Here is a 17580-nt window from a genome sequence, read left to right on the forward strand (position 1 = left end):
TTGCAACATCTGAACTGGCCTGAGGCTTGGTGTGGAGACTTAGCATTATTCCAGTGCTTCTCAAACAAATACACTCTCTCAGAGTAGGAAAGGCCCTTCTGTTACTTCAGAGGCAGTCTGGCTCACAGAGCTAAAGGAAAATATAGTTGTGGTTATTGATTTTGGCTGAAGAAAATGGGGCCAGGTCAGAAATAGGATGCCCTGTATATATGCTATAGCCAAAGACTACAGTGTGATAAACATAATCCAAAGGGTCTTGGCATGTAGAAGGAAACTGTTTTGGGTTCAAAATATTTTTAGTGTAAAGTTAAAATCCTTTACTCGGACATGCACAGGGAATACAGCCATCATAAGGCCTGTGCCTCACATTGATGTGAATACTAAAAGGATTTTTATAATATTTCTTTCCCTAAAAAAGAATTTTATGCTTCAGAACTTATACTTCCTTCCCTCAGATATTTTGCCTAAACACCTCTCCAATATTAAAGTTTATTTAAATTATATTTTACTTTTTGAACAGTATTCTTTGACTACTTTTTAATACACACTAGGAGATCTGCAGAACCTGAACCTTCAATTTCTGAAACAAAACTGAACCCAGAATTTCTATTTTTTTGACTAAGAGAGATATTCTTTAGTTGGCAGTCAAAGAAAACTCTGGGGTTTTTTGATATGAACTAGCACTATAGAAAAAACTCCACTCTTTCAAAATAAGTTAAAAGTGTCACGTAGGAAAAAAAGTGTATCGTTTTGATCAATAGTGCAAATCATCAGAACAATTAATCTGGTGATCTGCCTATTTTGGAATGTAATCCAAATGTTTTGGAACAGCCTGAATGTACTGCTGTCCTTGTGGGATAGTCACTGGCTTCCTGAAAACAGAAGGTCCCCAAAGCCAAATATTGGTGACTGCAGTTCAATTTTCCTTACAAAAACATACACTGATCACAGGAGGAAGAGACAAATACCCTAAAGCTCGCCACTCCCTCTTCCTTTCATTACAAAGATAGGGTGTGGAGATCATGAATAGCATTATACAGTTTCTCTAATTTGGAAGGTGCTTTGCACGGGAACGTGGGGATTTTCTCCTCTTAAGACTTTGTCAGAAAAGTACTACATGTTATAATGTGTCCACTTTGCATTGGTAAAGAGGTAGGGAATTAAAATGTAATCATTTCCATGCTTGTTTAATTTTTTGGCAACATATGAAAACAAGCTGATAAGGAAGAATTAACATTAATTAGGCATTACTATAAATGCTATTATTTTGCAGATAGGGCTTTAAACCACTTACTACCACTGGAATGAAATCCAAATTAAAGCCGTATTTTTAAAGATAACATTATTACTGTTCAAGAATAAACCCCTCTTCCTGGAGACACTATGGAAGTAACTGCAATATGCTATTTAAAATACACCATTACCCTCTGCCTGGTTTTGCAAAGTCAGGAAATTTCATGAACATCAACTGTTTAGCATTCATCCAAAATTTGAAGATGCTTGTATTTGTCTGTTTTAGAGAGAGTGCCTCATAAAGTGGGCTCTCTTCACTCTTTTATCAAAGATAGGAAAAAAAAATCACATCATGGCAAGTTGTGTTGTGGAGTTGTGTGTCAGAGAAGCAGGGTTGCCTCCCTAGCACTGACTTCTGATGTTTAATCCTCCCCAAAATTACTTCCTAAAGATACTGTTACACTGGGCCATTTTCTTTAGCACCTTTCTTCTGAAAGCCAGGTACAACTGCCCAAATCAACCTACCAAGCTGAGAGCACAACGGTCTCATACCATGGGGACTATGAATGCTTCAATATCCCTCTGGACAGCAGAGGTACAGGGGAGCAAAAGGAAGGGAGAAATGGTAAGAGCAAAACTATGTTATTATCCTGCAAATTTTCTATTTCATATATATCCTTCCCTTGCACTGGGAAAATTCTAGCTCTGTATCAGCAGCCCTCACCAACTCATTGCATAAAACTCAATGAACTTTACTGAAAATAAGAATAATCTTTAAATAGACTTTGTGTGGGAAGGTAACAAGATCTTGATTTAAAGTGTGTCATTCAATGACATTCAGTTTTCTTTACGAAGATGAGGCTCCCCCCCCCGCCCCGAAGCAAACAAGAAATAACAGCTTAGGATTTCTGATACACTTAATGCAAACACTCTGTGCTGTATACGAAGTCCAGACACTATCTTGATGAAACTTGAACAATGTTTCAACACAGATCTTCATATTTTTGCAAATAATAGCATTTACTTTGATAGTTCTAGTAGGGTTCACATGAAAAGTCCTTAGGGATATTATATTGCGCATATTATAATGTCTCTTAGTTAAAATGTAATCATAAATGTGAGATAAATGGAAAAGGAGGCATGGTGAAGTCAAGAGCCAAATCATGTTTGTAAAACACAAGAAGAATTGATTTAAAAATTTTGGCTAATGGGCAATTTAGATTCTATGAAATGGCCTTTACTCATAGAGATTTTTGAAAGTGTTTACCCAGCAGATCTTCTGATTATTATTATTATTACTACTACTGACACTACCATGATTATTATTATCACCACTATTAAAATGTTTAGTTTACAACAAAATATTATACATGATTGATTTCTAGAAGAGAAATAGACAGAAACGATAGACCAAATATGATATATTTGTCTGAGTAATCCTATGATTTCCAGTTAAGATTAAACACATCTGCCTTTTGAAAGCTAACACACTCACATTCAAAGACTGCAAAATTCAGGAGAGAGGATTTCTAATGAATTAAGCTGGATTTGGATTTTATCTTTTCTATTTTCATTCGCTAAATATTTAAGAGAGGCCAGAATCCTGTAGCTAAGGTCATTGTATGACAAAATAAGGTAGCTGAATTTGTATAAATTAATAATGATATTAAATGTCTAACAAAAAAATAACAAGTTACATTTTATCTATTTTCTGCAAGACTATAAATGTTTTTAAAGTAGGAATTAGGAAAAAAAAAGATACTCAGACTTGATATTGACATATAATGCTGATTTAATTTAATCTGAAAGGATCCATCTATCTTAAAGACTGCACTAATTAAAAACTGGGTCAGATCATGTTTCAACTTTGGCACTTAAGTGACATGGCTTTTAAATCATTTGAAATCCTCATTCTTTCTCCTTTTTGATACTTGATATAATAGTCAGACTGAGAACAATGGACAAAATTAAATTTCCATTTTTTACGAAATGTTTTGTACCCAAATTTAAGGAGTTTTTGGAAAATATGACTGAAATACAGAAATCAAGATGCAACTAATAAATAAAAGTTTTTAAATCTATAAACCAAGGAAGTATAACTTTAAATTTAACAGCATCCCAGATAACACAGATTAGCAAAGCAGATTTAACAATGCTGTAATTATTCTATATAGATGTACATTTTAAGAATGCAAAATGAAGGGCAGCATTCTTTTTTCTGAAGACGTACATTAAGCTAAGTGAAGCATGTTCAGGAATGCTTAATACAGACACTAACAAAGTAGAGCTGCAGAGAGCTACTAATAAAAAAATAATGAAACACCGGTGAAATAGACAGACTTGTATAATACATAGCCTTGCAATCGTGTATGTACTGTACTACATTAGAGACCCCCGGAGTTCCCAGGTTGATTAGATGTTATCAAATCTATTTTTATAAAGCCATTTCATGATCACGTATTCTAAATTAATGTGGAAACCCCTGTTCTCTTTAACTTTTTTATCCTTACACCTTTAGAAAGTTATAGCTCATACATGCTTTGAATGGATGAAATTTTCTCCCTAAGTTCCAAAAATTATTCAAGAAATAATAACATTTGTATGATAGATCAAAGAGGAGATGAAGATTTTTAAACTTGATATCAGGTTAACAATTAAAAAAACCCCAAAACATAAAAAAAATGAACTGAGAAAAAGAAAATAGTAAAATTATATGCACAAATGAAATATTATTGTACTACTACACTGCATGAGGGCTTAAACAGAAAAAAAGAAATTGTGTACTCTGGATTACTAGAGTGTTTACGAGTTTGAGTCCTCTGTGATTTAATTAAACAGAATTTATGCCTTAACAGCATTTGCTAATGTAGGCCTTCACTCTCACGATTTTTCCACTGACTTAAACTTTTAAATGCCTTTGTGATTCTGGGCTTTAGACCTCCCCAAATGTGTTTATTTAAAAAAATTGACAGAAGTTATCTCCAAGTAGTTAATCCATTCTGTTAAGCCCTGCAGGAGCAAGTCCTGACCTGACTTTGTGTATGCTTTTGAGGTTTACCATTATTTTGAATACTTTGAAAGTTTTCATTTGGGTCAGTTTTCTGCATGGATTTGTTACATAAGTTTCACAGAAAAACAAAAAGAAATAAGAATAAAGCATAGAAAATAAACATGGTGCTGAAAATGAATATATTCAGCAGCCATGGTGTTTTAACTTACCCAGATATGCTTTTCATGAGATGGAGAGAGATGAATGGAAAAAAAAGCACATAAATGTTAATGAACATATAGTAGTCCATTAAAAAAAAAAATCATATGGTAGATAAAATAATACCACCATTATAACTACGGAAATCTTTCTAACTGGTCTTTGAATGCTTTAAAGAAGTTAAATGTTCTTGTGAAGAACAGATGCATCTGTCAAAAAGAGATTTTCATTAAACTGATGTTGGCTATTTATTAGGTACCACTCAGCACAGCACACGTTCCATCTACAATACCTATTCGTGCCAAAGATCTGTAAACACAGTGAATGTGGAATAGATTTCTAAATCAAAGCATTTTGCCCAGATTTGAATAATTTCATTATGATTTTTGTATAACACCAAAAATCCTGAAAAACCCAAACCTGTGGATTTAAGCAAATTACCATAGAGAGACAGTAAAATTGAGTGGCCTACAAACCAAGGTTTACTTTTCTATGTGCACTTTATTAATATTTTAGCAAAATATCTCATAGTAATCATAAATGACCTAGACTTGGGGTCTTGTGGTGGTTTTTTTTTAAATATACAGATATCATGTACATAGGTGACTAACATTTTTAATGCTTATTTATGCCATGCAGTATTTTAATTTGAGCAGTCATATTAACACTAGATTAGTAGCAATGCTGGTATGAGTGATTTGTCCTCTAGGTAACTTATTCTTGCCAATATAATTGATAACAGTATCTGTAGGAGAAAGCAGGATGCCATTGGCAATAATAAACTTTCTTCAGCATCCTTTAATTGCCCTCATAAAAAGAAAATTATATGCCTGAATGAAACCCAGACATCTCAGAATATTGTATTTCTATTAATAAATGATTTACAGAGATATAGAAATGCTTGGTAGATATAGCTGTAGAAAACTTGGGGGTGAAAAGCCTGTGCTCTGATTAATTAAGAAGAGGTTGCAGACATTTTAGTGAGTTCAGGAGGGCGCAGATTTCAAGATCTTAAATTTTGTTTTCACGTGTGTGAGATCAGCAGAACAGCTAGGAGAGAGGAGAGAAAGTGCGATACAGAAAAGTAGATGGAAACAAATGACAAATTTATACACAGAAAGTTTAAGAAAGGAAAATTAAGGAAGGAAAGGACAATGAAGGTATGCAATATAAATACAGGACTAGAGAACTATTCAAACAATTACCAAATTTTATGGAAGTAGCACTAGAATTGAATATGCATTCATGATCCATGCTCATTTTCTACTGAGCTAACTGTGAAGACTGACTTGAATACCTTTGCTGGAAAAGCTTTTAATTTTGGACCTTCCAGAGTCTATTGAACGAGAACTCCCACTTCTTACATCTTCCTCTGAATACTTCTTTGGGTATGGGTAGAAAGAAATAAACAGGGGAATTAATTGGAATGTGAGTAATTTTCTGGCAGGTTTAATGAGTTGGCAGTTTACAGTCGCTTGGGCATAACTTATGGGACCTGAAGGCCATTCCAGTCAAGGGACATTCCTTCACTTCCTGAGCATCTTGTCTGTAGAATAACAAAATACAGCAGAAAAAAAATGGATCTTTAAATTCTAGCTTTCACCTTTTCATAAGACAACCATTTTATCACCATTTTATTGAAGGAACACAACAATTTCCCTTAGACATATATTAAACTAAAATTTATGTAGAATTTTTTCCCTCTGCTGTGTTTTATCCATTCTTCCCTTAAGCCCTAATTCTACAGTTAATCTGACAGGATGTTCCATCTGCTGGAGATCATCGTTTAGAGAGACAGCTGCATGCATGAGGGTAGATGCTTATATTTATCCAGAAATCCCAAATTGCAATAGATAGGCCTATATGTGTAGATAAGGCAGGGACTGGGTCTTTGTTCTGTTTTTGATTAAAAACTTGCAACTTGTTCATACGAATATCCCTTTCTTTTATGAGGAAAAGAATAAAAAAAACTTGCAAAGGATAAAAATATTATTTTAAAAATACAAGGTTTTTAAGAATATATGAGTTAGATATAGAATAAATTATGTTGTATCAATTTTTTCATCCTCAGAATAATCTGAGTAAGGTTTAATAATCCTCTGCAAGATAAATACCCATATATCCTTACATTTGTAATGCTAAAAAGGCTCCAAGTATCTAATGTAATAGCAAGATACATTTTTAACATTGCAAAAGCTTTGACTGACTAGTGATTTGAAAGGGTCTTCCAGTAAGTGTTAAAAATGTTTGCTGAAGGAATTAAGTTTAAAAAGAAAATTCATCTGTATGTATGTCTCAAGGATTAGACACCGATCCAGCCAAGAGAAAACCATGGTGGACACAGCAGACAATCCTAAACTGCCTATCAGAAAACTGCATACCTCTCCTTCCTCCACTGGAATGAGAAAATAGAAAATACTAGCTACTGAACACAGTATTGTTTGCTAGAAAGGGAGGAAGAACTAAAGATCAGTCTGAAAGCTACTAACAACATCTCACAGACAAGGTAGGAAGGGAAGAAATTAAATGCAAAACTTGAATTTTCTTAAAGATTCAGTAAATAAAAGATAGGGGAAAAAAAGGCATCGTATTCTTAAGAGCTACTGTAAAAAAATAAATTAGGTACGTTTAGGATATAATGGCGTTTAATAAGCATTAAGTATACAGGAACATTAGATGGATGGCACAGAAAAAGACCTTAATTAATCCAATTGGATTCATTTTTTCAAAATGTGTGCAATTAAGAAAATCATTAGAAACAGCTATTTGTATACTGCAGAGGACAGATTATTTGTAGTCACAAATACAGTATGTCAAATTCTAATTGCAGTTTCACACATAAAACCTAATTAAAGGGGCATTGTGTAGATTCAAAAGCAACCAAATAACCACAGCATTTCAAACTCTTATTCTACAAAAAGGTCTACCTAGACATTTTTTCAAGTAGCCTGTTGACAGGCATCTAAAACTTAGATTTGCCTGTAAAAAATGGAAGTCCCAGAGTTCCGTTTTCTTTTACTGATTTTATTTAAAGGTGACTACCACAACATGAGGCCTGTTTTTTGTGACTTCTCTCTATCATCTCCCAATTTTTGAAGGATATATACAAATGAAAACCAACAAAAGAAAAGGACTGAAGCATTATTAGGAATCTGTCAAATTTATCAAAGGAACTTATCGACATTTATCATTCTGTTTTTTCCAGGTAGAAAGGAAGAAGACTCAATTAATACAACATGCTCTTCTGTTCATATGGAAGTTACTGCTATTTATTATGTACATCACTGTAGTCAGCTGAGACTTAACAGCATTGCAATTCTCTCTGCAAGGTTAATTACTAAGAATTTTTTTTACACTGTAATTTTACATATGAGAATTACTTAGGTCTTGATTTTACAAGTCTTTATTCATGTATGTAAGCATATGTACGTGTCCTGGCATATCAAGGATTTTCTGCAAGCCACTTGAAGGCTACTTGCTATATCTGGCAAACAAAAACCTGTCCCTGTGGAGTAAATCTCCCCAAAACAGGTTCATAGAAAAGAATGGTTTACTTTGATTTTCCTTGGAAAATATAAACCTCACACCTTAAGCTTGTTTTGGAAATGTGGAATTAATAGATTTTTGTCCAGGGTCAAATCAAACAAAAGTGAAGAAACAAGTGAAGCTAAAGCTCTGTTCTTGACTCATCCTAACACTGCCAGATGACTAGGAGTGATAGCATTATGACACAGTGCAGTTATTTCATCAGCTATGCGGTAAGTAATGATTGTTATTCAAACGCTCATGTTAATAAACTGGGGAATTCATCAGCTTCTGGACTGGAATCCTGTCAGTATGATCCAGACTAGCTGACCTGCGTGTAAATTCTTTTTCATGGAGATAATTTGTATTTGGGACTGCTGAGGAAGTGGTGGCATAGGCCAATCTCAAACTGTACTAGCAGCATGCATAAGGTCAAATCCACCTCCATGTGGCAATCTAGGACTACATAGCACTTAAATGTCTCTCAAACCTTGCCTTATGTTGGTGCCTTGCAGAGGATGAAATAAACACATTCTGTGAAATATCAGTGATTATGACCGGCCATTACATACTTTTATGCAACGTAGAAGACAAATCTGTCTTCAGCATGCTTCCTTCTTCAGGCAGATACTTACTTGCTGCAACATTGCATATTGTTGCAGATCAAATCAAGCATTGCGTTTGAAAAGGATATATGTTACTGGCATCCAGAGCTACACTGCGCTTTGAAAGGCAAAGCAAGACTCTCTAGCGCTGTCTTTGCCACTAGTAAGGCTTTTGAGTAAGGACGATTTGACATCACTCCTGAGCAAAACTGTGGACAAGGAGAATACAGTTATAGCAAAAAGGGAAGCAAACATGGCTCTATTTGTTGATAATATTTCAAGTTTGGCTGAGTTCATTGTTAAAGAAGATTTTTATAATGGTAAAAATACCATCATATGGTATTTTAGTGAAAAGGACAGTAAAACATTTACAGAACTTCTGTTAAGTGCCTTAATTTGCTACCTGAGATAAGGTCAGTGGGGATATGTGTTTTTAAGGAGGGTACAGATTATTTGATTTTAGGCACAGTGTTATCTACTCTTTTTCTGAGGTATGAATTGTCTTGTGGGACACACGCTGATCAATTTCTGCTGTCCCAGGGGACACTATGCCTGGATCCGAACCCTCCGCGAACCTTTATGAGTTGAGACAGAAACTGGACTGACCTGAAACTTCCTACGCTGGTCCCAGCTTGGGTTACCATGACAACCCTGAGTGAATGCCAAGGCCAAGTTATTGTGCACCATCATACCATTTGGTGCAAAAACACCCACGAAGGATGATCTTATGAACAGCTGGGATAGTGTGTACACAGTCATGGAGGAAAGCACCTACAAAATTCAGAATTGGAAATTAGGTAACCATTTTTCACGGGGAGACTGATGACTCATTAGAAAAAAAGTACTAAGAGAAAAGCTCCATTCCTGATTTCAGCGATGGGTGCCTTCTGGAAAGTATATCTTAGCCAAATAAAATTTATTACTTAGATGAGTGCAAATTATTTGAATCATTAGGGCACTCGAATGTAATGGTGACATAGGGGGTATCAGCGCCATTAATGCTTTTAGTCCTAAACTCCGAGTTTTCTTGAAGAAGTTACTCGTTAGGCAAACAGGCTCTGAGAGTCAGACAAAAGGCAGAAGACATTATACACAAAATATTAACAGCTTTTGTATAGAACAAGTGAAGTGGAATATAAAGGCTAGTTTAAACAATAAAGATGCAGTGCATTATTCTTTATCACATCCCAACATCACTTATTTTCACCAAATAATGGAATAACACCCTAAACATTCTAAATACTCCTGACATTCTTTTTTTGTTTTCTAGGACTGCATGCTCAATTTACAAATAGTAAGACTTAAAAAGTTTTAATATTAACTAGAGCTGTCCTATATTTAATGTCTGAGAGTAAACATCTATGGATGGTTCAGGCAACTTAAGTTCATCTTTTCAGATGATTTTAGGAACACGTTGGGTATAATTAAAAAATTCTACACAACTTCCTTAATTTCTCTTTCATGCCTTAGGAGAAAGACTTGTTCCTAATAAATCTACTGTAATAACCAAATGTTGGATGAATAGAGACTCTTGTTTGAGGTTTATAAATGTCTGGCATATCATTGAGACAAACTGTTAATTACATTTTAACGACGCCTAAGTAGTCAATTGAAACTGAAAGAAATTTTACATCTAAATAGCATCTTCTAAGCAAGAAGCAGAAAAACTTTGAAATTTAGATTAATGACACTATAACCACCAGAGAGAGAATTGGTCTCCAGAATTATCATATTCTCTCCTGAAACTTTTCAGAGTGAAATGTATTATTCAGTAATCTATTCTATGCATGTAAATTGTGCTAAAATAGTATAACACGCTGCAGTGTGTTTGTAACTCCATGAGGCCAGAGCAGGGTCAATGCACGTGCTTGCTACTCAGGGAGCAGGTGGCCAGGACACCTGGTGGACCATTAGCACCTACTGGTTGCGGCAGCTGACAATTTGAAACATCGTGCTTCTTCATCCCTGGGGTAGGGGCATCCTTGCTGAATTACTGATGAAGTTGAATACGTTAGAAAATGCAAAATTAGAATTTTAGCATTTTAAGGTATTTTTCACTTAAGAGATTACTTCAACTGAAAGAAGTACCATGGATAACATTTTAACAGGAATTTGTCCTTTTATAATAACTTCTATCCAATTTTAATTTACTAACTCAAAGCTAATTGCAAACTCTGGTGTGTGGGTAAGGAGTACTGTGAGAATGTGCTGACCACAGTGATGAATCAGACCTCTCATTTCATGTCAAGGGGAGAATCCTTGCTTTCCTCCACCAGAACTACCATTGAACTAGAAGTAGTTCACCGAGCTGTTAACAGGGCTGAAAGCCATTTCACTTGACTTACATGTGTAAGAGAGAAACACAAGTTCAGTATGTGGTATTATTCCTGCTTTATAGAAAAGGGCATTGGTTCTGGGATCACTGTTTTGTGGTTTTTTTTTTTCCTAAGGAAGTGACAAAGCTAGCATAAAGAAAGCTCTCGTGTCTCTGTTCCCTGTCTCTGCAGGGTTTGTAGGGCCTGTTTAGCAGTAAAAAGGATTCAAACGCTTGGACCTAAATCTTGCTGCTACATCACGAGATAGTAAATGATTCTCAGACTTCTCTTAATACCTCTTATAAAGACCTCATACACATTACTATCATCCTTAATGTTACACTGAATAGCATTCTCATTTGCACTACCCAGATCAGTAATCTTGCAGCTACCGTATGTATTTGAAGGCTCTACTTCCAGAGGCAGTTATGCGTTGTTAAGTGTTGGCAAAAAAGAATCTGACCTACTGGGACAAACTTTTCATTTAAATGACTTTCTGGACTGTTTCAACTTAGTACTTGCCAAGGTAAAACATGCAATACCTGACTGCATTTTTTACAAGGAAATGTTAATTCTATTAAACCCTATTGATAGCTTGGCACCCTAATGACTATCATATACATGAGATTCTACTGAATTATCTCTAACACAATTGTTACGTTTTTCCCATATTACAGTTCCTCTACAACTATATAATATATATATGAACTAGCAATGTATGTTAACCTTTCTCTGATAGTAACTTAAGAGGAATCTTAAAAACAGTTGTAAGGATTCCAATGTGAGAAATTATGAAGGCAGACAAATCTAAAGGAATGGGGGAAAAAATTAAAAATCTTCATGACCTAGGTATATAACATATACTTAGGATAAATAGTATACAGTTCAGACTAGATGAATAGTCATAGCCACAAAGGAAAGATTCCTTTGTGTTTCATAGAACATTTTTGATTATATCTAATCCGTAAAGGATCAGGGATAGACAGACACAGGAGAAATAAAGGAAAGACTTGAAAACCAGAAAGCATGGAAAAGTCTAACTGTGTGAGATTAGACAGAACTCTAATAACAGATTACCTGTACACTTACTACCTCCAGACCCAAAACTTGGTAGCCACTGTCATATATGAAGTAGTCATGTCATGTATGCAGTAGTATGTGTCAAGTCTTATGTTATTTTATCCAGTTTAAGGAACTAACATATGAGAAAGTGAACTAAGTGAACACATTTGTCCCTTCAAAGGGATTTCAATACTGTGGTACTTTCAATCCTCAGAGCTGGAAGATAAATAGAGACTGCAAAAATAGGTTGCTGAAAATTCAATTATATTCTTTACGAATGGTAATGACGGTCTCAAAGATGCTTTCCAGATTTAATAAAAAAGCATAGTAATATATTCTTCACATCCATATATTTCTAAATGACTAATAAGTGATAAAAATGTATAGACAAGAAATACAGGGACAAGACTCATCAACTGCAATATCCCTGTGAATGTTATTGTGAGTTTCTTAATTGAATTTAAAATGTTTCTTCTCTCTCAGCTAGCACAATGACTACTTCTCTATCTTTAATTGCTAAATTGAGGCTGATTTAAATGGAACACTTACATTTGTACATTACATGGATGTGTACATTTAAAGTTATATTTCATCAGGAGCTTGATATGAAAGTAGTGATTATAAATATTCTACATATAAATTTAAAGAGAAGCTGAAACATTATCCCTAGATTCTTTGGATTAGAATTGCAAATTATCTTGAAACTTTGCAAAGAAACATTAAAAGACTGAAAGAAACCTGAAAACCCTACAAATTTTAAAAATGAGGCTTTCAGAATCCAAATAATAGCACTAAAGTTAATGGTTATGGATGAAGAATAAACCTGTTTGTTTACAGAATGAATTTACAAAGTCATTTTTAAGTACCATCTTTTTTCTCTGACACCCTCTAATTATACTGGAACTGTGATGCTGCCAAGAGGTTTCTTTTGTATTTGTAGCTTTATTTTAATAGTTCTCCTTAGCTCCTGGCAGCTGCTATGAGTCAGAGTATTGGTTTTACAAGGAGGTGCACCAAAGACAGCATTAAATTATTATGTAATGTATGTGAACAAAAAACTAGGTTGCCATTTGCTGACAGGCAAAAAGAAAGTGAAGCTGCTAGGGTTTATGGGGAGCCTTTGACTTCTATAGACAGAAATAATCGTGTGTTCAATAGATAATGCAAAAAAATCTTTTCTTCCTTTCTGAAAAATCTATCTAGTGAGTCATTAAATGCCTGCCTATTTTTTAAGAATTGCACGGAAGGCAAATGGAACAGAATTAATGACAATGTGAAATAGAAAATGCCTCTTTCTCATAAATCTATGTTCTTTCACAAATGAAACACTATTGTACAATTGACAGACTCTAAATATTTTCCCCTATATATTGTATGCAGCTTTAAAAACTTTTACAATGGAAAAAAACACTCTAAGTGGCAAACTGCCATAGTAGATGGTCTTGCTTCTCATTACATGTCTGTGTAAAACCAACACAAAACCTGACATTTGAATCAAGTTTGAGCCAATGAAAGTCACATGAAAAAGGTACTCACTTTTTCTTTAGTCTTCGGTCCTTTTCTGCTTGGGTTCCAAGTTTGCCTAATCCCAGAGATTCCTGAGCTGCTGCCTCTGTTTCCATGTAACCTCCTGGAAAACAAAACAAAACAAAACAAAACAACCCCCACCGTATTTTCCCATAGCTCTTTCCCCTCCTTAACCCTTCAATCCCCCTCCCACCTGCCACCATCATCTATGTTTGTTTCCTTAAGCCATGACATCTGGTGTTTGTGGAGAACACTATCACCTACAGAAGTAAATTCCGGCAAGCGTTTACTACATGGAAAAGAGTAGAAGCAGAGGGGAAAATTGTTTCCTCCTCCTTGTGTTTAGCAGAAATATATGAGAAGAGCACCCTGATCTTTTTCGCCTGTTTTTCTTTGCCTCCTAAGGTTCAGTTTCATGGTCCTAAGTAAGCAATGCCCTCACCGTTTTTTAATCTTGGTTGGGAAATCTACAAACGAAAGTGCCATCTCAAGAACTGTCTCATTATTATTGACATAATACAGCATCACTTAATCTTGTAATACTAAAGTCTTCATTTTGCTCTCATAGTCTTAGAGTCTTCGATGTCGTTATCCCTGCAAACTCCCAAGCCAGAGATGACACAAAGAATCTGTCAGAGAAGTAAAAAGCCTCCTAGGTCTCCCTGGAGGTGCCTTGTAGGCACCTAATTCCTGTCAAAGTAATGGGAATTTGAATAACATTCATAGAGTGACAAGGGAAGCTTGCAGTAAACCAGGACACCTGGACCAAAATAAAATCGTATTATAAACTAAGGACAACACTGGTATTGCATGATCCATGCTGATCATAGGATATGTCTGCTAACGTGACTTTCCTGGTGCAGAAGTAGAAAGATGCTCTGACTTTTTTATCGCTGCCCGGATTCAAGGAAGAAAGGACCTGCTTATGGAGCTGTCAGTACAGTCTCCTGGCTCTGGCTCCGGCTCCACGCTGTCCGCTCATTTGCACATGTATGTGTGCAGACAGAGAGGCTGCAGCACTTCTTTGAAGGCTGCTTTCCTCCTGTGCTGCTATTCAGAAGGTGTGTAACTGGCACAAGAGGGAAGACAACAGTATGGTAAATGTTGGTGCTCGACTTCATTTGGCAATGGCAACTTCTTATTTCTCAGCTAGTGGGCAGAGAACAATTGTAGAGTGGACACTGGCATAATTAAGAAAACACAGTATAAATGAAAAGATTTCTATTCTGATTCATTGATTTTAACCATAAAATAATGCATAAATGTTATATAGTGAAATAGCATCACAGCCTTTTACAAGTCACATTTATATGAACCTCAATCAAGTGAGAACAAAACCTACTGCTGTATCATGTTTATGATGTTAACTTAGAAAAGCCTGGTTTTAAGCTGTCCTTTCAAAGCAGGTGTAGTTTTAACTTTCCTGCTTGTCTAGACAGAATTTTTCTTTATTAAAGAGGACATCTGCAAGTCTTATGATGAGAATGATGCCTCCAATCACAAATGCAGAAAACATGAACGTATACTTTGCTTTACTTCATCTGCCTTTTGAAGTTTTACAGAATATCTCAGGAAATGTTTCTTGCTGACTCTGGAGTAAGTTTTTAATTTAGCAAACTGCTGTATCAATATATCACACCTTTCTGAGAGAGCAGCTCGCAGTACGTTAGATATAGATGGTATGAGTGCAGCGCAATGAGGGTTCATCACAGATTGGAAAGTATTCTTCGCATAATGGACTTCACCACAAGACAAACAAACCTGGCCCTTTGAATAACCCAGGGTGCATTGTCCTGGATGTAGTGATTGTGCCTGTCAGTATCTGCAGGCATGCAGATGGCCATGATAAATGTTTCCTAACAAGCTGAGCTTTGCATACACCATACAGATCAGCTTGCCTGGGCAGGGCTAAAAATCCTTGTAACGTATTGTTTGTTTTAGGGACTAGAATATTTCAAATGTAACATGGGAAGAATATGTAAGTGTCTAGTGTGGTATTCCCCAAGTGAGAGAAGACTGGATAAGTTCAAAATCAAACAAACAAATAAATAAAAAGAGAAACAAAAGGCATTCATGCTCCCTGTAACATTCCTTTTCCCTTCTCCAACAATTAAAAGAAATCTTGAATGATCTAAAAATCTTGAATCTTGATTCTAAGAAAGATCTCCTAAGGCATGAATTTGCCTTTCAACAATAACGCAAATGGTTTAGCAGAGATGGTAAAAGTAGCAAATTATAAAATAATGAAACTCTGGCAAGTTTAGCAGTTGAAAACTAGTAATTTCAGAGTTTTGCAGGGAAGGCAGAGCAAGAAAATCTTTTGGGTGACAGCCTGGCTCTGTTGAAGTAAGTGATAAAACTTTGGAGGTTCCAATATTGCTTCTTAAATACGAGTATATATTACATGTGACTTCAGACACATTATAGATTTAGTTACCAAAGTATTATCTGTACTTAAAACGTATGATATCACTGGGATCCCTAATATCCTCCGCATTGACATGAACTTCTAAAGTGCTCCTTTAAGCGTAATTCTGTGCATATGCAAATATGCATATAAGAAAACAAATTTATTTTTCTGAGGCTCAAAATTACGTTTATTACCTCTTCAGTATTTGATGTGCTATTGAAGAAAAGGTATTTTCCATACTCAAAACCATAAGAAGTATGTACCTACATCAAATTAGAATGTTTAATTTAAGCAAGGAAATAAATGAAAGTCTTTTATTGATTTTGCATTATAAATTTAGATTATGAAAAATATACAAATATACTGCAGTACAGTGATGATAGGACTTACTATCTAGATTTCTGTGATATAGTATCTTACTATAAATAGAACTATTAATTATATAGCTGCACAGAAAGCGTACCTGTCATGGAGTTGATTCAAGTACTACCATGATTGCTATTTTCTCAATTTTGTTTTGTCTTTAAAGTACTGCCATTGAATGGAAACTGCCACTCAATTTTTTTTTTTTTAATTTTGGTATCTTAAAAATTAAGATGAAAAAAACTACTCTATAATTCAGCTGCTCCAAGTTGTTTCAATTTCTAAAAATATTTTGCTCCTACTTTTTGGTCAGTTAACAGTCCTACTGTTAATTTTATACATGCTTGTAAACCTAGTTTGCTTAATTAAAATGTGCATTACACTGAAATCTTTGCTGTTGAGCTAAAGGATGGAAGCCACAAAATTTCATTTAACTGCAAATCTTCACTAATATCTTTTTGCAATTTCATGAGCTACTGTTGGGAATTACAAATAGGCTTTATCCAATTATACATATGTCTTATTAATCATGTTGAGTGTTATTAAGAAATTAATCTATTGCCAGATTACACTGCTCCTGAGACAATATTTAAAGTTGTTATTTTTGTTCCACATTGTAAGGAACTGTAGGGAAGACCAACACATTTATTACATCTTTGTCCTCTGTGTTCCTGAATTACTGTGAAATCATAGATTATTATGCATAATCCATCAGTATCAATAAAATTGTTTTTATGGAATGTAAATGTGAATTAATAACGCAGTCTAAAGTTATAAAATTCTCCATCAGTGCAGATGGTGACATGCAGGTATATTTGAGAGACTCATTTAATAGATTCTGAAATACATTAAACTATGAAAAAGATTGAATAAATCAGTTTTATTCTTCCCATATTGAGAAAAAAGGAATTTAAAATGCGATTAGATATTAGGGTTTTTTTTCAAGAACACAAGGTTCTCACAGGCAGAGAGGAGAAAGGTTGGAGTATAAATGGAAAATGCTCAGTTATTTGATTTTACTCTGATACTTTGACCTTAATATTACCTTATTTTATTCTCTATGATTTTAGTGATGGGTTTGTTAGTTGTTACAAGGATATGTTTTAATATTAATTTAGTTTTTTAATTTCAGGCTTACATATTGCTTAATCGTTTACAGTTACTGCAAACTCTTAAAATTCTTTTACAAGTGTTATGTGGTCACCATGGCAGTAAAAATTTAGTGCCTCGCAAATTCGTACTATGTGACACCTTCGTGACTAGGAAAGAGCTAGTATTTCTATTTTACTGACACATCTATACCAATTTGATGCTTGTTGGCATGTGTATATA

The 17580-nt window shown here is 34.8% G+C and overlaps 1 protein-coding gene across 1 annotated transcript in view; it reads right to left on the reverse strand.

Moving 5' to 3' along the window:
• PPFIA2 (PPFI scaffold protein A2) overlaps positions 1–17580 on the reverse strand; it is a 349091-nt gene that overhangs the window by 24036 nt on the left and 307475 nt on the right. The window contains exon 22 of the mRNA XM_075150610.1: positions 13485–13578. Within this exon, the coding sequence (XP_075006711.1) occupies positions 13485–13578 (94 nt within the window). The remainder of the gene's footprint in view (positions 1–13484; positions 13579–17580) is intronic.

This window comes from Calonectris borealis, chromosome 1, assembly GCF_964195595.1.
Source record: "Calonectris borealis chromosome 1, bCalBor7.hap1.2, whole genome shotgun sequence".
Lineage (NCBI taxonomy): Eukaryota > Metazoa > Chordata > Aves > Procellariiformes > Procellariidae > Calonectris > Calonectris borealis.